At 26.9% G+C, this 23,308-nt stretch overlaps 1 protein-coding gene across 1 annotated transcript in view; it reads left to right on the top strand.

Annotated features, from left to right (window-relative positions):
- LOC129963859 (uncharacterized) overlaps positions 1 to 19,149 on the top strand; it is a 30,709-nt gene extending 11,560 nt beyond the window's left edge. Inside the window, exons 4-5 of the mRNA XM_056078437.1 lie at positions 10,448 to 10,507; positions 18,809 to 19,149. Of these exons, the coding sequence (XP_055934412.1) occupies positions 10,448 to 10,507; positions 18,809 to 18,935 (187 nt within the window). The 3' untranslated portion in view covers positions 18,936 to 19,149. The remainder of the gene's footprint in view (positions 1 to 10,447; positions 10,508 to 18,808) is intronic.
- The last annotated feature ends 4,159 nt before the right edge of the window (positions 19,150 to 23,308 follow it).

Here is a 23,308-nt window from a genome sequence, read left to right as displayed (position 1 = left end):
TATCAAGTTCTTGTTCGGTGATGTCACGACAACCCTCTAAAATACGGTGTTGCAATTCTGCTTTATTTAAGGGAGGTGACAAATAAACCACTGTACGTAAACGACCCCTCAAAAAATTCCATAGGCCTTACATCAGGCGATTTAGTGGAAAATTCGACTGGACCGTGCAAGGGAATCCATTTATCTGGAAATTTTCTTATTTAACTTATGTTTCACAGCTATAGTATGGTGAACTTGAGATCCGTCATGTTGGAACCAAACATGTGGAAGTAATGTTTGAGGAAGTACCTCTATTAAATCAGGAATAACCACATTCAGAATCTCACTAACCCTTAACTGGGGAGGTGAAATTTTAGGACTTAACTGGGGAGGTGCGGTCTCCAAGACCGCATTTCATTTACACTCAAATTATATTTTCTAATGAATATATTAGTATGAAAAACTGCCAATATATTTTGCAGATATTTTTCTTGATATATAGATATGTTTTAGAAATTTTCCAAAATATATTATCATTGAAAAAAGTAAATGCATTGGAACATACATTTTCTTCTCAAATTACATGTTACAATAAATAATATTCTTGAAAAAGCATATTACTTTTTACTTTTCAAATCATATTTATTTTTGCAGTATATGTATGTATATAGAAGACAATATAATGTAAAATTCAACAATTATATTAAAAATAAAAAAAATGACAATGGGTAAAATTGGCCCTTTTTTATCGGCTTGCATGACTTTCATAGCACGGTTTTCTAGGGCATTTTAAATATACAGGTTAAGAACTAGTATAAATATCAACCTATAAATTATATATATATATATATATATATATATATATATATATATATATATATATATATATATATATATATATATATATATATATATATATATATATATATATATATACATATATATATATATATATATATTTAAAAAGCATCTGCTGAAATCGGTTGAAAAAGTGCACGTGTATTCAAGGTCATAAAACAGGAAGCTACAGGGTCAATCCATTCAAATGAGCTAAAAATATAATAGGGGTGACAGAAAATCCATTGCTAGCGGTCTCACAGACCGCACGTCCCCAATTAAGGGTTAACATATCTGTGTCCCGTCAACGTACCACCATATAGTATGGGGGGGAGCGATTTTTGAAAATACCATACCATGCATTTACAGAAAATTGTCTCTGATAATAAATAGCACGTACCACAAATGGATTTACATCTGACCAAAAGTACTCATTTTGAGGATTTATGTTTAAAACAGCATCCGTCTGTCCAAATTATGTTTTTCAGGAAAGAGGAATTAGCATCTTCCTGATTAAAAGTCCAATTACAAAAATCTAGACTCATTGATGGCTCGCTGTTGGCTCTTGTCCCTGCATACCATGAATGCTAAAAGGATGCCATTTATTCCGTCTCAGTATTCTCCACACTACTGAGCGTGATAGGTTCATTTCTGAAGCAGCACTACGAACACTACTATGTGGATGACTGCAAAAGTAAGCCAAAATATCAATTTCTTCATCAGCTGAGTGAAGTATGGGCCTACCTGGTCCATCTACAGGATATACTCTTCCTCTTTCAAGTATTCGGGGCACTAATCGGGAAATAAATTTCCCAGTAGGATATCGGGAATTGGGATATTTCCGCCGATTGCATAAATAGTGATTGCATAAACTGTAAAGCATTAGGATTTCAAAAAGCTCTTCATTGCTGTTTTGTGACATATTATTTGTACAGGCTAATTGCACTCTCAAAATGTAGCAGAAGTGAGAAATATTTATGTGCGAGTTATTCTTATAAGCTATGCTATAAATCAATGACAGAGCACAAATAATATAATATAATGACGCGATTAACATAATATAATGTTGAGATTATGGGGTGCACCAATCAGAGACATATATTTGAATATGCAAACATTTCTAAGTTTTTGCACAAGTTCATTGACTATGATATTTTTAAGTTTGATTCTGCAATTCATGATATAAAATTTTAAAGTATTTTTCAAGAAGCATAGATTTTAAAGTTTGTATTTAAAACTAAAGATATGAAGCATATTTTATTTCCTTATGATTCAATCCTGCGTCGCGTCATCTGCGCTGAAGCTCTGAACATTTGCATTTTAATCTGTGATTGACGCTTCACCAACTTTATTTTAACATATCTTTTAGAGTTTTCAAGAAAAAATTCTGAAATTTTGTACATGACCTTATTAGAGGATGGGACACATTTTACTCTCTGGGAATTTTTTTTCTACTGGGTCCGTATAAAAATTTAAATTTTGTATTTTTTTAAATTTAATGCCCTGAAACTTTTAATCAATTTCATAAAATTTTCCACCTTTTTTTTACATAACTTTGTAATTTACAGTATATGTCTATGATCAATATTTTAGGAATAGAAGCCACGGTCAGGGTTTTTGAGACACCCTGTATATATGAAACAAAAAGCTTATCTCCAGTTCAGTATATACATCTTGTAATATTGAGAAAAAAAAAGGTGTTTTATGCGTTTTTCTCTTAATTATTACATGAGTAAATGCTTTTAGTTGATTTTTTTTAAATTATAACATGCATCTAAATTTATTAAAGCATGTTTCTTTACTTCGTTTTCTTTTATTTCCAAATGTATTTAAAATATTTCTAAATCTCTGGAATCAGTGTACGAAAACTTACCTCTCTCGAAAATCTGAAATTTCTGAGAAATGAATGTTGAAATCAAGTAAAAGAGTAAAACATTTTTAAAAAACAAATAATAAACTTGTAATATGGAAATAAATTTTTAAAATGTATGTTTCTTCACGAGTGAAATTAGAAATAACAAATCAAAATATTATTACTTAAAATACTTTTCACTTTAATGAATTCAGTAGAGAAATATTAATGCATTTTACTACAGATATAAATATATATTTTTATGAAGTCGTTCATTCAATTAACGAAAAAGATAATTTATTCCAGGTAAAAAAATAAGTAACTGCATTAGGACATTATCAAACATCACATTCAACAACAAAAAAAAAAAAAAAAAAAAAACCTTCGGCAGCTAAATCTAGATTCAAAAAAATTAACAGTGAAAAAAATGCAATCCAAATATTTTTTTACCAATAACATATATTTTATACGATTCAAAATTATTCTGAAACTTGCAGTCTCACTTAAATATTCCTTTAAAAATAAATAAAAATTCTCTTAAAATTTCCTCGAAATATATAAAAAAATTTCTCCTTTTCTAAATTTAAAATCTTTGAAATATATTACATTTAGAAATATGTACCGAAAAACACGATCAATACTAAGGTCTGATGCGAAGCTAAGATATTAGAAACATACTTAACTTTTTATTACTTTCTCTCTTTTAATCGTGATCTTAAAAAAAATACATTGAATCTATTGGAATAGATTAACTGGTATTTTTAATATACATATAATTCAAATACTAGTAGCGAAAAAAATGTCTAGATTTAATATATATACCCAAAGAAACAGCACTACGAATGAATGTATCATAGATTTCCGTAACAATAAGCAAGTTGTATCTTCTTACGGAATATAAAAATGGAAGCATGTTTGCGTTGTCCAGATTTCTGATGGCTGTACATACTTCATACGGAAGGGTTGAAACATGAGCTGATGATACTCAGTCTATTACCCATCACAGTACCAGTACTGTTATAGTGTCTACTCGAACATTTAAGAAGAGGACATCGCACAGAAGGGATTTTAACTGTTGGTTCTTAGCTATTTTTCCCCATGTGCCTTAAGGCAGCAGAAGTCACGGAGGCATTAACGAAATAGGTTGTTTGTGTTGTTTTTTTCCATGTTTTTTTAAAGGTCTTTGGTTTCTATTTTCATGTGTAAGCACAAAATAGGAAATGTTTTACAGTTATTTACTAAAAGAAATATTCTCCACTGGAGTGCTCTTTTAAAGATGACTGATATAATAAGGATAGTGACACGTTGTTTATTTTTCCCAATAAATACCATATATTCTCTCCTATATTAAGGCTTAACTGGGGAAGTGAAATTTTAGGACTTAACTGGGGAGGTGCGGTGTAAGAAACCGCATTTCATTTATACTGAAATTAAATTTTCTAATAAATGTATTAGTATGGGAAACTGCTAATATATTTTGCAGATATTTTTCTTAATATATAGATATGTTTTAGAAATGTTTCAAAATATATTATCATTGAAAAAAAGTAAATACGTTGGAACATGCATTTTCTTCTCAAATTAAATGTTACAATAAATAATATTCTTAAAAAACATATTACTTTTCACTTTTTAAATCATATTTATTTTTACATTATATGAAGGTATATAGAAGACAATATAATGTAAAATTCAACAATTATATGAAAAATAAAAAAAAATGACGATGGGTAAAATTGGCCCCTTTTTTATCGGCTTTTGTGACTTTCATAGCACTGTTTTCTAGGGCATTTTAAATATACAGGTTAAGAACTAGTATAAAAATCAACCTATAAATTCGGTATATATATATATATATATATATATATATATATATATATATATCTTGGTATATTAATATATTTTATGAATTTTTCAAAATACATTATCACTAGAAAAATAAATTATGTTTGAACATACATATCAGAATTAGTTGAATGCGAACTTTCATCGAAAAACTCTTCTGTACAATTATCCTTATCACTAAAATCAATTTCTACTTCATTTAAAAATGTCTGGAGCACTTCTTTATAAAAGGATCAATACATCGGGTGATATTTCAGGACCTGAGTATTAGCGTCATCGGTTTAGCCTTGCTAGTCATTGGAACAATAACAGGGAGGTGCGGTCTTAGAAACCGCGCTCAAAGAAATAACTGAATTATTTTAAAAAGCTTCGGTTGAAAAAGTGCACGTGTATTGAAGGTCACAAAACAGGAAGCTACAGGGTCAATCCATTCAATTGAGCTAAAAATAGAATAGGGGTGATCGGAAATCTATCGCTAGCGATCTTACCGTCCCCGTTAAGGGTTTAGGAAGAACTTATTAGGGAGAAATAATATTAAAACAATATTAAGGAAGAAATAATATTCAACCAGACAACTGAATTACCATTCCAGCCAATTAACAGGCAATTTTCTTACGAAATGCATAGCGAATCTTGTTATTGAGGAGGCAAGTCATTTTAGGTTTCCAGCATCTTATTCTGTCATCAAAAAGGTCTGCCAGAGTGTTGAGCAGAGACTACCGCTTTCAAATAGCATTGACAGACTGAATACATTCCAACCTGCAGCGTCCACCCCTCCCTAGAATGATATAGTCCGTATAAATGCTGAGTTTCTTGTTTAAATACCATTCTGAAATTTTCTTTTCAGACGTAAATTGCCATATTTTATTTTATGCATTTAAAATTTTTAGCATTGTCAGGGTAATTTTTGTATTTAACGAGTTGTTCTGATAAAAGTGATGATGGTCATAGACAGGATGAAGATGATGGTTGGATAAACGAAGGTACTTTAGCTAATATTTCATTCATTCAAAACAAAGAATCAAGAAAATAAACTGCCAAGGATCAGGCATACGAGAAACAGAATGAGGTGCGAGAAATTAACAAATAATACCTCGATCTATTTTAATCCTTCTTGGAGAGAATGTTCAGAGATTTGCTTGATTGATATAAGCGTCAAAGCGTCAAAAATATTGTGGCGGTCCTAAACATACCTGTTGGATCTGAAGCAGGAAATAATTTTAGACTGCTTTTTCACAAAGCTTTCAAACATGTTCATTTCTCATATAACCACATTTGGAAGAAAAAAATTAAATAAAAGAATGTAAAACTATTTTTTTATGCCGAATTCCATTAAGCACTTCATTTCTTTTTGCCGGCGATGAAGAGTTGTCATAAAATGATTGCGGCATATATGTGGAACTCGTGCTTCACATTTATCTAAATATTACCTCTTATATAAATGTACAAATGTAATGAAAATTGTGAACACCAATCATGTATTTTCGAAGCTCATTTATTAAAGGATCGAGAACGCAATTCGAATGAACCTTTCACGTATCTATAATTATAGATTTCACAAAGTAAAACTGTAGCAATGTAGAAGAATACAATCAATCTTTGATTAATACTGAATTTTGGAGGGATGCTCTCCAAGCTGGAAATTGATAGGATAACATATTGACAAATATTCATTTCCAAATAGGAAAGAGAAAAAAAAGAATACTGTCTTATTATAGTAAGGTAAAATAATAATATATGAATTTTATCGATAAAAAACTTTTTTTAACATTTTGAAAGTTACAATAGAGTTATATTTTTCATTATCTAACTCTTAATCTGCATATTGAATTAGCAAAACTCATTTACTTTACTTTCAGAACTTTTTTTACCGTTTGTGTTTTTATTTATCAAAATATAGCTACTTATGAATGACAAAGAAAATTTTATTTTCTGATAAAAATGAAAGTTGATAATATATCAAGTGACTAATATACAGTTTTTGCTTCTCTGAATATGTGTATGTTATGTGAATATATTATTCGAATATCTGAAGACTTTTTATTTATTGCATATGACTACGTTTGGAAGATTTTTTTTTTTGATAAACGTTTTAAATAATTATATTTCAGGACTTTTACATAGTAAAAATCAATTCAAAAAAAATCTATGAAAAACAAAATATACCAGTTAAAGGCTAAAGCTTTTTTTAATTGCAAAAAAGAGGTGTAAAGCACATATCTTATTATTTAAATGTTTAAATAATAATTTGCTTAAAATTGTATAGATAGCTTAAGAAATATAATGCCTAGATCTTGAACCAAAAATAAGCTGTATTTTTATATTTTTATCCACTCTTTAAATATAGAGAATTATTTGGTAAATAACATGAAGTTTCATATTTTTGCATTGTGAAACATTAAAACAACTACAGAACGTTTTGAATGAATAGATTACTTATTTTCTAGTTCATGAACTGCAGAACATATTGAGAAATTATTATACCAAATATGAGCAAAAAATATGCATCAGGTTATAATTTATGAGGAGTTTCATGTGAAATTTCTACCTAATATTTGAATTGGAGCAAATGGCACTTACACATGCAAAATAGCATTAAAGTTTTATAAGTGCAAATACAAAAATCAGTGGAATTTCTCGAAAAATAGGCTTAGAAACAATTCCAAATTGTTTTATAAAAAAAAACTGTTCACACATTTTAAATATTAGATAAAAAAACACATTTCCTCAAAAATAAAAATTTGTTAATACAGTCAGCAACTTTAATGAACCGTATAAAAATTATCATTCAATTCTCCCAGATTTCAAAAGTATGTATTTTCAATTTAATTTCATATTTTTAGTTTACCAATCAATGCATAATGATTCTTCTTTCTCTCATTTTTTTAGATTATTTTCTTAAAAAATGTTATTTTCTTCCTCTGAAATATTTCCAAATGCCACGCGTTGCATGAATAAATATTTCCACGATACAATGTAATTTAATTTTTTTGATGTAAAAAATTGCTTAGAATAACTTTTTTTTTGTATTCTGCAAGAAAAAATTTGATTAAAGTCAAAACACCGTAGTGTTTGACCAAGTCTCTTATCCCCACGAATGCGAAGAAACACAAAACAATTTCACCTTCAGAAATTTATAACTCTTACGAGAAGACCTAAAAGCGAAATTCCTTATCCCTTGAGACTCCAGTGTCGTTCAATTTCCTCTTTTCCCTCTTTGGGTCTAGTTCCTCTCTATTTTCTGGCATGGAAAAATACTCAGAAAATTCTATTCAAAGAAACATACATTCCCAATACCCTCGCACTGATGACAGCTTCTGCCCCATCCTTGGAACAACTTTAGAAATCCCGCGGGTAAAAAAGAAAGAGGAAACAAGAGGGCTGTGTCATATAGAAAACATCAGAATCTGTCAATCTAAAAACCGGAAGCAGAATGAAAGGAGAAAAAAAATAATGCGAAGCAATGACCAGCTTCTGTCCTAGCAACTGCAATATTTCGTTGTTGACGCAAACGATAAAAGGGATCTGGCCAAGAGAACAGCTGGAAGGTTCTCCAAGTATTCGATAAACATTTGTCAACCGTCTGTATTGAAAGTATATATAGGCCAAGCACATCCCACCCTTTCACTGACAAATAACACACTCATCACAAAATGACTTTGGCGAGGAAAACCTCTGCAATTGGAATAGGAGTTGTTTCAAAAAGCTTTCGGAAACCAAATATAAAGTGCTTCGATGGTCGATTGGACTTATTCGACATTTCTCACATCAGTCTGTAATGAAGTGCTCTATAATTTATTTCCATAGCAACGATGGCATTGCGTTTCAGAAATTACTTTTATAGAGTAAACATAAGTCATTTACTTAGTTTTGCTGTAAATCAGAAAAAAAGATTTAGAAATTCTCATCACGTAGATTGCTTTTATGTTTTGTGTGAATATTTTTATTTTTTGGAAAAGAAAAATTGAGAGTACATAAAATACTAAAATGTTTATCAAGAAAAAAATAAAGTTATTAAAAAAATCATGGATTGATAGCAATTTATACAGTAATTAAATAATTTTTTTGCATTAATTGACTATATTTCATTTTACCATGTTCCTGACGTTAAGTTAAATAATACAATTAGTTTTTATAAAATTAAGTTTAAATTTTCTATTAATCAAATCATTCTTATTAAAAATCAATATTTTCAAATGTGTCCATTATTTTTTCTAGTTTTGAAATGATTTTTTATATAAGTTTCACCCAAATTGTTTGTTGTGTTATATATACATACAATCAGTCTCATGTGTGGTCAACTCAGGAGTCTTCCCTGCGTCTGAAGTATTTCAAAATTATGAGTTTCGTCTAAAATTGTCCTATTGTTGCTTTAAAACGGAATGTTAATATAACTAATCTAAACTGTGTCACCTAATATTCCTACGTTATTTAGAAAACATGAAAGAGCCTTAATAATAAGGAAGTTATGATAAATATTTGCTCATTGCATTCTGATTACTAAATGTAGTTATCATAACAGAATTTATTATAATTATTTCTTTTATTATTATTTTCTTAACAGTAAACAATTCTAATTTGATGAATAGTACGAATATTCTACTAAACTGCGTTCAATAAAATTATTCCTTGCAGGCAAAACTTCACCTCTCCATCTTTTCCCACCAAATTTTTTCTTTCTTTAGGAACTTTATATAACTTCTTTTGTTCTTCAAAAAAGTTTGTGTCCTCCTAAAACAGCGAACAAAAATCAGAGAATTATATATTAGTCACTTAAATTCAAACAGAATTGTCACAAATCTTACTCTAACGTTTCTTGAAGATGGTGAAATGAAGGAAGGCGAGGGGAAACTCTTTTGGAAACACTTTTTCACTGCATCTGTGTTCAAAGAAAACATGTCTCGGATTCGAAGGCGTTGTTGCCTTTTTTTATTCAGCACGCTGATATCCCCGGGGAACCCGCTGTTGGTGCAAAAAGAAAACTGCACTCAGCCGCCACTCAGCAGTGACAGGATCGGGTTATTGGACCAATAAATCCGGCAAATGAATATTATAAGACCTGGGGATTGCTCTTTAGATACTCGGAACACGTTCTATTCTCACATCGACGTCACCTAGATTCAATATTTACTTCCACTTCTGATTTTGGAAACCAACCAACTTCTGCAAACATTCGCAGCTTCTCTGGCAGAAATGTCTTCACTTTTCGTGGCTTTTCAATTTCTGCAGCGAAATATGATGTCTTCATAACAGAGAATGGAGAATGATAAACAAATTCAATAGAAAGTAGATTAGTTGAAATTTCATCTTATTGAAATTTATTTCTTATTTTATAAACAAAGGAGCATGTTAAGTTGATCTGACTCCATTGATTTAATCTATAATACTGTAATGTATTACAATAAGTGAAGTGTTTCATGTTCAAGATATATATTTACATATAGAATATGTGTGTCTGTAATATCACTAACATTTGAGGAAATATAAATATACCATAAGTTATATAGATTATACAATGTGACTTCCGAAATCTATTTTAATCCTACAGTGCATCATGTTAAAAAGTATTCAAAAAAAAAATTTTTTTTTAAAAAAATTAACAGAACTGAGGAAAAATTGTGCGATTATATGTAATAAACATTTTTAATAGTACATTTCCTTGAATTTTGAAATTCAAGGAAATTCATTTTTATGTTATAATATTTGAAAATTATCGAAGAAAACATCAAAATTTCGCTTAAATGTTAAATAATTAAAATTCTAATAAGTATTCTTATTAAGAAACATTCCAAATATATTTCAAAACTTCTTTACATGAAATAATACGGAATGCACGGTATCAAACTAGATACACACATTTTTCTTTATTATTAGTTGATATATCAAAATTTTTATGGTCTTCTTTGATTTGATAAATTTTTATTTATGTTTCAGTTGTACCCCAACAAATAGTATAAGGAATCCCAATCCTTTACCAGAATCACCAATATTTAGGTAAGTAAAATGTATGTATTACCAAGCTAAATATTTAAAATGCATTAATTGAATTATCACTTTCAATCATAATACCAAATATCATATATTAAATCATTAAGTATTTATTTCTAGCATTATAAATGCCTTTCATCATATCGCTTTTTCGTTATGAACGACTTCTCCAAACCTAAAATAAGATTTTTACAATATTTTTAATATCAGTAATGCTGTTAGATCTTATGTGGATAATTATAAACTTTGAAAATTCAGAAATAATTCATTGGCTCTTGAAAATAAGAAAAGGGTTTCTGCTCAGTGAAAGTCAAAAAGCTTAATAAAAAATAGCGATTATTTATTTTATATAAAACACGAATACGCAACAAAATACAGAAGATGTGTACATAATTTCAGTATTTGCTCTAAATAGCAACACAAAGTAGCAAATTGCTATTTAACGTCAAAACAGCACAAAGAGCTTAGAGAATTCATAGGAGATCAATAATTGAAGCTCCATTCAGCTTCCCGATTGAACATAGCTCAATTCTTTTTTGATTCGCCCTCTCAGATTTATATCTTCCGTGACAGTACATTAAATGTTCTATAACAAACATCGGAACTCGAGTCAACTGCCAAGATTCAATATTCTTTAATCTTCACTTTTGTTCCCGAATTCTTCCCAGAGGGGAATAAAGGTTCGTCGTAGCTGTTGCTAAAATTGATGAGTATTCACATTCATTTAGCAGCCATTACTATATCTATAGTAGGCTCAAACTTTTTTCTTTACCAGAAAACATATTATTCAGGGAATCAACATTATAAGTCTTCAACAATATTATTTAATATCGCTTTAACAAAAGAATATGCAAACATAGTTGCTAAAACAATAAAAAATATATTTTATAAAGATATCTATTTAAAAAAAACAAAGATATTACATACAAAGAAAGTTATTACAGAAAAAAAGAGACAAAGAAAATAAAATAGTATCAATGAAAAGTCTTTCTTTTAATATTAAAGCTGTCGCAAAAAAAATAGATTTTGTGCGATGACATAAAACGTTAATATTGATGAAAAACATTAACATTTCGATAAAGAAAAATTTGGTTAAATTTGGGAAAATAAACCATTTTTCATGAACACCTACACCCAAGAAGTAGCTGAGACACGAATAGTATAGGGGATAAAGCGGTAGCATAGAATTCACGAGACCCAAGAAGTGCTACGTGCAATGTTCGATAGCTCTATGTCCAATTGTCCGTCATGCAAATGTTTTAATCAATGTTTGCATCTGTATGTTTCATGAAGCATCACTTAATTAATAAACAGAGTCCAGTATATAAATTTCTATGAGTACAATATAATTATAGTATTTATATAAAGTTCAGAAATGTTTTTGTTGATTTAATATAAAATAAAATTCTAAAAAATATAAAATGCGATGTCATACAGCCGAGAAAAGAGATTGAATCTTAGAAGAAAATAAAGGAAAGCATGATACACGATGAGCTATTAATCTGTATATGCGTATTTTAATTCCATCAAAAATAATAAAATACTACATTTCTTTAAATATTTGTTATTTCCTCTTATTCAGTTCATTATATTACATTCGCCTGAAATGAAGAAATTTCAAAGAAACTAAAATTGTTTCTGACTTTTATTTCTTATTTGAAATTCTGTTGAACTTTTATATTACATTCCAAATGCAGCTTTAAGATATATTTTATAAATGAATTCGGTATATTGTAGCTGAAAATCTGAGTCACATTTCAGAAAATTTAATATATATTGCAACCTGCGGAAATAGTCCTTCCGAAACTTTTTCAATAGTCCCCAAAATATACTTTTTCCCCCTCATAAAATAGTGGATCTTGGGAAAAGGTTTAGACTCAATGAGTGTTCAGAATATCATTTTCAGACACCCAGGCACGAGCTTTTTATGTTTAATAGTACAGAAAAGGAAACCGAATATGCATAGCGGTAGTCTATTTTCAACCAATGTGTGAAATACCTAAAATTTTATGTATATCTACAAATTTTGTAACTTGAAGAATACCAAAATTCATTCATCTAAACCTTTCGTTTTGAGGGTTTTGGCTTTTACATGGATGCGAAAGTACAGACTGACATACAGAGAATCCTTGTTTTGTAAATATCATGTTCAATTGTATTCAATGTTTTTCATAGGCAGGCAAACACAAATTCAACACGATGTTCTTCAGACGGGGATTTCTGAAACATGGAAATTCATCATAATCCCAAGTTTGATTATTATTATTATTATTTGATGATTAGAAAATATTTCATGTAAGTTTCGTATGCGTGGAAATAAAAATAGTGCATAAAAAATATTAGCTTGCTCCTACCGATAGATTAATTATTCATAGGCCATCCTTAAATAATACAACCTGCAACTTAAAATCTTTATTTATTATTTATTTCTGTTATTTTTTTTTTTTTTTCATTTTTCAAACTCCTTTCAAACATTGTTTATTTAATCTAAATTAGGAAAAATTTACTCTATTTTTCCAATGAATTATCCAGCAAATAAAATTACAACAGTCGTGTTTGGCTGAAATGTCGGATAATGTTTGGAAAGCTCCCAAGAATTCTGTTTGATTCCGTGTTTAAAAACTTCTAAAGCACGTGACAATTATTTCAATTGAAAAAAAAATATTGAAAATACAACTTCCCGCAAATTTAAATAATTTCATTTTTTCGATGCTGATCTATTCGTCAGTTATTTGCCTTTGTTAATTAACTTATTTTAAATAACTAAATATTTTAAAAGAACAATTTATGAGATTCCGAGACAGCAGCAAATATAGAGTATCTTGTAAAGTGTGAGAGCGCCATCTCTTGATTGCAAACAGAAAACAAAGTTTTCATTAAAAAATAAAAATGATGCTGTAGTTACAATTATTTGCATATTCATTAACCTTTTTTTGAAAAAAAAATCATTAATAATTTTATTTTGAATACCTTCTAATTACTCTGAATATGTTTTTACCTGAAATTCTTGCTTTTGAATTGATAAAAAACGCAAATGGTTGATTGAGCTGTTAAAATAGAGTTTTAAAGATAATTTTGAAATAATTATTGAATTTTTTTATATTATGTAATTATGTTTATAATGAGGAACAAAATATAAATTTGCTGAAATTATCAAATTCGTAATTAAGGAACTAATAATCACAATTATTCTTAACAATTTTCTTGAAAATATTTCTTTAAATATAGAAATTGGCAATGATGTCTGTTCACCAAAATTGTATTAAAAAATATGTCAAAAATTTATAATCTCTGTCAGTTTAAAATTCATTCCAGACTTCAAAATGCTTTTAATACGGAATCTTTAAGCAATACAGCAAAAGATTTTATGTGATGATAAGCATAGACGTTAGATTATATGTAGACAAGGCTTCCTGAAACATATTAGTTGGCAGAAAACTAACCTAAATTTATATGAAATTAATTTTTCTTCATGTCTCAAATGTTATACGTGGAATGAATAACATACAAATTTATTACACATTTATTGTTTTAAATGTAATTTCAAGTCAAAAATTATTTCAGTTATTGTAAATATAACATGTATTAAATCCTTTGAAGATATTTGGAATGTTTTAAATTAATTGTATATGACTTAAATAGAAAAGTACTAGAGAGAATCTATCATATCTTTATAGAATAGTTCATATTCCTTTGTATCTAGACAATTCTTCTGTTTATTTTATTTTTATTTATTTCAATTTTTATATTATTTTATTTTTTTAATTTTATTTATGCTATATTATTTCTTTTATTGTTTTATTTATGCTGTATTATATTATTTTTATTTTATTTATATTATTATTTTTTTTATTGTTTATTCATTTCATTTTATTCTTATAAAATGACTAAAGACATGACAATATCCAAAAAAAATCCTTAAAATCCGAAATTATTTTTTGCCTATATGAAAATTTGAATCTTTCTAAATGTGGCTATAAAATTCAATTATTATTGAAGAATTTTTGATGTAATAGAAAAATGTAAGCAATGTTGCCACCTCAACTTTTCACATTGTCTGCTAGAACAGTTCTCGATAGAAAAAATAATAATTATTTTTTCTACAACTCGCAAAAGTAGAGTTAAACTTAAAGGAAGTAAGTTGAAAGTTTTGTCTACATACGACTTTCATTATAAAAATGGAAGTTTATGTTAGAGGTTTTTTTTTTAGATTTGCTTTTATTCGTTTACAGGTTTCGACAAATTTTGGCTTATAAAATAATGAAAATAAAATCGTTTCTATTTTTATATTAGTTGTCAATTTACGTTTGTTTCAGAAATATGCATTTAATAATCTCTGAGATATGCATTTATTTTTTTTAAATTGTTGTGATTTAGATTTCTGAAATATTTATTGATCTTCAGTGCAGGCTTTCTTTATGTATTCGTTACATAGGCATAATATTTTATTTACTAAACTTTTTTAATTGATTTAAAACAATTAGGATAATTTAGTTACCATTTTATAAAAGTTATAGACAAATTGGGGGGATTTTATATCATGTTATTAATGTATGAAAACTTTAAATTTATTTCATAAATTTAATTTTTTATATGTTATTTTTTTAAAAGCCTAAGGCTTCTGTGAAAATTTACGTTGAGGTGTAAAATTTTTGCGAATGTATTAAAAAATATGTTCTATGAAACTTGCAATGGAATAAGCTGTAAGACGTACAGTATTTTTCAAAGAAAGTTCAAAATCAAAATTAAAGTATTCTTTTAAAATTTTATTGCGAGTATCGTAATAAAATAATAATAATAAAATATACTTCTTTAATAGGAAGATATCCATAGCAAATTCCTTATAGTATATTAATAGCTACTTGTAAAAAAATATTGTAGAAAAATCTGCATTTTTTTTAAGGCCGTAAAAATTTTAGATAAAGCTAAAAAATTATTTAAAGTTTTAATTTTAAAAATTTTTTTTAACTAATTCTTTTTTTTTTCTTTTTTTTTTTTTTTTTTTTTTTTTTTTGCTGGATGCAGTCATTGATTACTATTTTACAAAATAATATAATTAAAATATAATTCGAAACATTAAAATGTAAACAAATAATCAAGATGGCACTGTGTCGACTTAATTCGATAACTTTATAAATTTGCCGTTATCTTGTTTTTTTTCTTTTTCTTACTTGGAATGGATTAAATGTTACAAATATATTCTTCATAATATATTTGCAATAAATTATTTATATTTTAAATTATTTATATTTGCAATAAATTATTTATATTTATTTATATTTTAAATTATTTATATTTGCAATAAATTATTATATTATTTTTGTATTTTTTTAATTATTCAGATCTTCATAATTAAGAACACCCTAATACCAGAGTATTGAGACAAAAGAAGCGTTCGTTCGCGAATAATTTAGTCTCCCTTTCTTTTGCTAAGAAAATTATTCAACTTCTGTGAACACATTACTCATGGCTTTCCAATTAGACAACGTATGCTGAATAATCAAACATCTTTCCTTATACTTTATCTCCTGATGTAACCAGTTTAACATCCAAAAAACTGTAACATGAAAAAAAAAATCATGTATTAACAATCATCAGATTGGAAAGCAATCTGACACTGAAGCTGCCAAAAGGGAATAAATATTCTATTCTTATTATTATCAAATTATTGAGAAGGGTGCTATCATTGTTATGGATAGATACTTTCATTTTTTATAAAGTTTTAGGGTAAAATTATTATTATTTCAAAATTATTATTCAAATTAAATAGTGTGTGTTTTTTTTCTTGAAATTGTAGGTGTAAAATCACAGGGGTTTTTTTTGTGTTTTTTATTCTGATATCTTATTTTCACTATTTTATTTTGTCCATGATTGTGGCCTAATATTTCAAATTTATACATATATTGTAGAATTTTTACACCAGTCAGCTTCATTGGGATTATTAGAGAAAATCCAATAGTAAAAATTTATGTTGTAAAATCCCAATGAAATATGGCCTGGTGGTAAGATCTCGTTTTCGGAACATTAGGGTTCCAGGTTTGAGACCTGATTCCACCGAAGAACCTACGTTTCAGCGGGTCTGATGCATGTTAAATCCATCGGAACCAAACTTCCACACCTCCCGCTGGTGAGGTGTGTAAGTTTGAAAGGGGGTTGCCAGGGGACTATGGCCTTGTCATTTGGCCGCAGTTAAAATTACGAGGTCCATCCCAAAATATCCCTAGTAATCCTTTAAAGCGAGACGTTAATATAACTAAACTAAACCCAATGAAATATAATTTGAAGTATTAAGCATTTATAAAATAAAGAAAAACATATCATAGACTACTTAGAATACCCCCAAGTACTTATTTAAAAATGTCACAGTTTTTAAAGTCATTAATTATGTAGTATAATTTAATTATTTATTAATAAATCACTTTTAATAAGGGATTTTATAAATTTATAAAAACACTTAACTGAAATCGAACTTATTTTAAATATTTTAATACACATTATCATATTCTATAAACCACTCGAAGCATTATTCCATGAACAAAGATCTAATAAATAAAAGGGCCTTATATTTATTTATCAATGTCTTGGTATTTATAAAGACTTACTTCCTCATTTTGCTCAATATTTCTTTAATCTCGAAGAAATAGAGTTCTGATTTAAAATTCCCCGCCATAATCATCAATTTTGGCTAACCACTGCTAATAAAAGGAATGCCTGCGATCATAAGTCATCAGAGCAGGGATCCTTTCCTTGTCTTACTAAGCCAATCTGTCGAAACTCTTTAGAAAATAGCCATCCATCAAGATGTCCAACAGCTCCAATTTTGGACAGGAAAGCATTCTTCAAATGTCTCGAATGAAATTATGGATGCTTCCGTCTTTGAAAATATAATATTAATTATGCTTCTAAGTCGTTTTAGAATGCATTGAGGAATTTTCTGGAAAAATTAAAGTCGATTGAATATCTTATAGAATTTTGCTTAGAATGCTGGGAAATTATCTGTGTCAGAATGTGTATTAATTTAAATAAAGATTATTAGTTTAAGCTAAATATATTGCATGGAAAATTGATTTTTAACAAATGCATATTATACAAAAATCAATTAATCATTTTTATCAAGTTTGTAAGTATGAAGGTTTTTATTGTACTATTCAAAAGTCATTCAACAAAGAAATGGACTTTCTTTAAAATTAATTGATGATTTAATGGATTGAGGGAAATTGATAAAAATTGCAACAAGTGCAAAAATACATTTACCGTTTATAAGGAAATGTGAAAAATTATCTTGAATTATTTCCTTTAGTTTGAACTTTTTAAAAACATCTTATGAATGAAAATCTAGAAATGTTATATAAATCAAAAAGATATTATTAATTAGTTTTAATGAGAAATGTAATATTTTTTATCTATTTGAAATGTAATATTTTTTATCTATTTCTGGATATTTTTTATATTTATATAAAAGAGAAAAAAATGTTTAAAAATATAGAATTTCCTACGATACAGGAGGGGGGGGGGTTCGGGGGGAGGAGAGAAAATTATATTCTTATTTTGATATAAAGCTGAATATTTTAGCATAGTTTTGAATGCACAGTGATGGCAAATAAGATTTCATTTATCTGATAAAAGAAGTAAAAATTTGGAAATTTAAATTCATAAATTTATTAGACCTCAATTTAGCTACTCATTTCAAGTTACTTCGCATATTACAAGATCCATGAAACTCATGACTTCATAAGCAATGAGATGCTCTTTACCGAATGAATAACCATAATGTGACAAAGCGACATCCTGATTTCAGATTATTTTCAATAATAAATTTAAAATAATTAAAGTCTAAAAAGGCAAAATATATTTATATTGAATTTGTACACCCATAAATAAAAATGTCAAAAAATTGCAAAATTCAATTAATTTTTTTTGAAATTATTTTATTAATAAAATAACTGTATATCTATTTTTGTGATATTATTAAAATTGTACAATGAGGTTATATAAAAATTTAGTTGTCTTTGGTTACCTTAAAAATAATTTATCTCTCTTCATTTCAAATCAGAATGAAATGCTATTATCATAAATGATTGATTTAATTTTAATATATAAGAAAATTCGTTTAATTTAATGATAGAAATTTCAATCAACCGCTTTAATTACTTTTTTTTCTTTCTCTTTACCATCCTCTGAAATTATACCTTGAATAATTAATGGAATTTCATTATAAACATAATAATTAATATTCATAATTATAGAAGCATAAAAATTAGTATTTATTAAGCAATTACATTTATAATGTTATGTTTCTTTTTGTAGCCTTCTGCGCTGTCAAGAAAGTCAAATGTCATATTCAGGACGAGAATCTGCGATGTCTGACATGAGCAATCCAAGATTGGGAGAAAGACAACTATCGATGGACGAGTTGAAAGTAACTGTCCTTTGATAAACAGCTCATCATATAGGAATAACAATAGATGGAATGGCAAAAAATGGCCTTGGAAATTTATTTGTCATGAAAGAATCTGTTGCAGTCTGAAAATATGGATATTATTGAGTCTCATATAGAATGTGTTTAAATTTTGAAGAGGGAAAACAGATTAAGTACCTTTATTGCTAAATGTGAAGAAACTTAATTAATTTAGGGTTTCTTAAACTATAATACCTCACCCTAAATGAGGTCTCTTTAATGAATTTTGTGTCACAATGAATTGATTCATCGGAATTCGTTTTAATAAATTTATAAAAATGTTTCTACAAAATATTCATCAAATGTTTATAAAATATACATTAGTTTAATTCCTTATTATTTTTTTATTAACTGGTGACTTCATTTTTTATTTATTTATATATGTTAGGTTAATCAGATGACTTTGATGTATTTGAATACGCTAAAAATAATTTTTAAACCTATAACATAAAATACATTTTAATAAGTAGGAAAATTATTTATAAAAATCATTCCTCTGCATAGTAAATAAATGATGCCGAAGTAAAAGAAAGTTGAGAAGCTCTGGATTAAATTTTTTAATTTTGTTAAGATTGTACAGATTAAATAGTTTGTTATTGTATAAGTTTGCGTATTGTTTTAAAAAGAAAGAGGAAAAGGAATCATCTGAATTGAAAATCTAAATAGGTTATATGTATTAATTTTTCAACAAACTATTGTGGACTTACTTTAAATTTAATTGCATAATATTATAAGGCAATTATGTTTACTCTTTTAAATGATATATGATTTTGAAAAAGGATGATGATTATTATTCTTAATTTGAATACATTAAAATTTGCTGTTTGAAATCATTTTTTTATGAACTGCATATTGCTGCAGTTCATAAACAATGATTTCAATTGATATGTCGCCATATATATTAATTGTTTTAACTCTTATTTTCTATGGATAACAGTAAAATTGTATTTCTTTATTCTAATAATGTTTTATTTGTGAAATAATTTTAGTTTTATATCATTTTTGTAACAAAAAAAAACAGTTTTATAAATTTTATTTGCACTTAAAATTGTATTTTATTATTAATATTTAAAAGAATATGTGACATTAAAAATACCAATATAATTTACTAGATTTACTATTAAATAATGATAAAATAACATTTTAAATAATATAATATTTGTCAAACTATCTTTTTGTATGCATACAAATCTCAAATGCACGAGATTTACTTAAAAATATATTCATGGGCTTCATGAAAAAGGTTTAATCAGTTTTTGTAGAAATATCATCTGTTGTTAAATTTTAAAATTGATAAAAATCAATGAAATATTCCTTATATCAATTCGGTTGCAGTGCAGACTTAATGAATGGCAAATCAATTTCTATCTGATAAAATAATTCTTTGTTATTGAAAATTTAAAACAGTACTAATTTATTTTCATAATATCTATTAATTCTTAATTAAACTATTTTTCTTTTAGAATACAAGAATACTTAATGTTTGGGGACAGAATCGGGAATTCTCAGAATTACTTTTCTTTATTCATGTATCATTACTGAAAACACCATAAAAATTTCACTGAACAGAAAAAAAATCACAATGTAAAAATTCCTATACTAAAGTATCAAAATATATTTCAAACAAAGTTTTTTTCTCACAAATCATTTTGAAATTCAAATATTTAAAAATATCGTTGCTTTTCTTTGGGAATTAATTGTCGTTCTAAAGCTTTAGATAGAGCATTATTGGAAGCAAGATTGTGAAAAAATGTGAAAAGAATGTTACAGATGTTATCGAGTTTGTGTCTTCGAAAGGATGGTATTTTCACTGCCAGTTAGTGTACATAAATAAATCGATATACATTTATAGAATTCAGCAATGGATGCTTACTTGTTTATTATATTTAGGCATATTAGATATGATGACAAAATAGGCTAGTAACGAATGGTATGTTGCAAACAATCGAAATCATTTGTTTAAAGAATTTTTCATGATCTCATCAATAAGTCTTTAATATATTTTTTAATTTTTCATTTGATTAGTATGGATTATATTTAAAATTTGTATACATATGTTTTTTTCGATATTTTTATTACAGAATTCTAGATGAGCGTTATATTACTTAAAATACAAAAAACATCGATCAATTTATTTTCAATACACACACACACACACACACACACACACACACACACACACACACACACACACACACACACACACACACACACATATATATATATATATATATATAACTTCACAGTTTTACAGGAGCCAATTAATTAGATTCAATGACGATATAGCTATTTGGTTTGAGAGATTTAAGCTGTAACTATTTGGATTCAGAAATTAAAAAAAAATATTTATTGAGAATATTCTTTATAAAAAATTTTGAAGATCTTGAAAGATAATTTACAAGCATTTTTTTATTTAAACATGTTACTCTAAAATAAAAAATAAAACCAAGGTAAACTCATCTTATATGTATGTTTTAGGTATTATTTAAGGTACGACCGGAGTTTAACCCCCTGCTTGGCGCAATTTTCAAAAATTGCTAACTCGCTAACAAAGCTCTTGCGCCGTGTTTTGCGAAATGTTCAAAAGTGAGGGAGCAGATGTACAATCATAGCGCATAATAAAGGCGAAAGATAATAGGTTTGCCAGTCTAGAGAGTACGGTTATCGCAATTTGACGAAGAAGGGGGTTAAGCTCCGGTTCACGCTTATTTAATCCAAAAATGCATAGATAAAAACTAGGCATAATATTATATAAATAAAAATCTAAGTTTTTTTTAAAAAATTCTATCTGTCTTTCTTTTGTAAAAATTAGAGGATTTTGCTTTTATAAGACAAAACGTAAAATATACCGATTCCTTAAAAGTTTCTGAAAAGGGACATTTATTTCAGATTCACTTTGTTTTGTTAATATGTATCAATTATCTGTCAAAAATATTAGTTCAATTTTTAAAAAATATATAATCATTAAAATGATTTACAGCCTGTTTATTTTTATTCTTCAAAATGTCGGATAAATTTTTTGCATGAAGTATTTGAATTTAATTTGCTTTAGATATTTATATGATTATAAAAAAATTTAAATATCTATATACTCTTCAATTAACTCTATCCTTAAAATTGCGTTTTTTTTATTTAGATTTTTATATCAGCTTAAGTTAAAAAAATAACGCTTTAATTCAAATTAGAATGAAAGCTATAATTATTTTAATATATTTATAATACAATATGTATTTTAATAAAGATGTTTCCAAGAAACGTGCTTATCTATTAGATTTTTTTATTTGAAATTAAACATCTTGTGTTTTAAGATTTAGTTATATAAAAAGACTTAAAAGGAAATTTTCTAATCACAATAATCAAGAAATCAATTTATAACTAAAATAGTATTTTAGTTAAGATTTATTAAAAATTTTAAATAAAATATGAATATATAAATCATATGTGATGTATTAGAAATGATAAATGTAATCATGAATGTAATTGTAATTCAGAATTTCTGTTCTGACTGAATGTCTGTTCTGATTTGCTTTTAGTGATTCATGTTTGTTTTTATGTTAGCATTGATATAAATTCTTAATATTTCTTTGTGTCAAATTGTGGATCTATCATCTTTTTTGAAGATTCTTTTATATAACGTTGTTATTAACATTCACTGTAATTCATCTCTTCAAAAATAGATATATTTACTCCTTTTAAAATGATCTTCATTCTTCTTCCAAATCTTTTGTATTTTTATGAAGTAAAAACATCTTCAATTTGAAATATTTTAAATATTTCCCGAATTTAACTATAATTTATATAAAACCGTTATAAATAAATTTAAAATTAATAAAATTATTTTTCATTTAATATTTTTTTACCTTAAGAAACTAACAAATTTCACTTAATGGGATTAGGAAATTAGTTAATACATTTGCATTTATTTAATATTATTTTGGATACGAATTTTTGTCATCTGATATTTGTAACATAAAATATAATACTGAATTAATTTTGAAAAAAAAATGAGTTAAATGTTGCAGTGTAAATAATTTGATGAATTTCAAAACTATTCGTCTTAAATTTCAGGAAATTACATATTCCAAAATTTTAATAAAAGGGTAATATATTTATTTTTCCTTCTGTGAAGAATATTTTATTTATAAAGTGCTGAACGAATAAAGTTTCATTAGAAATTTCATTTAGAATATGTAATTTGTACATAAAATTATGCTTGAAATTTAATATGTAATGCTATTTGTATTTGTAAAGAAATCACAGTAAATACATATCACTATGAAATAGCGAAGTTGTAAGCTTATATAGTCATCTAACCACTTTTTTCACGTTTTCATCACTGGAATTGTATT

Source organism: Argiope bruennichi, chromosome 3 (assembly GCF_947563725.1).
Source record: "Argiope bruennichi chromosome 3, qqArgBrue1.1, whole genome shotgun sequence".
Taxonomy (NCBI): domain Eukaryota; kingdom Metazoa; phylum Arthropoda; class Arachnida; order Araneae; family Araneidae; genus Argiope; species Argiope bruennichi.
This window is presented reverse-complemented; position numbering and strand designations above follow the sequence as displayed.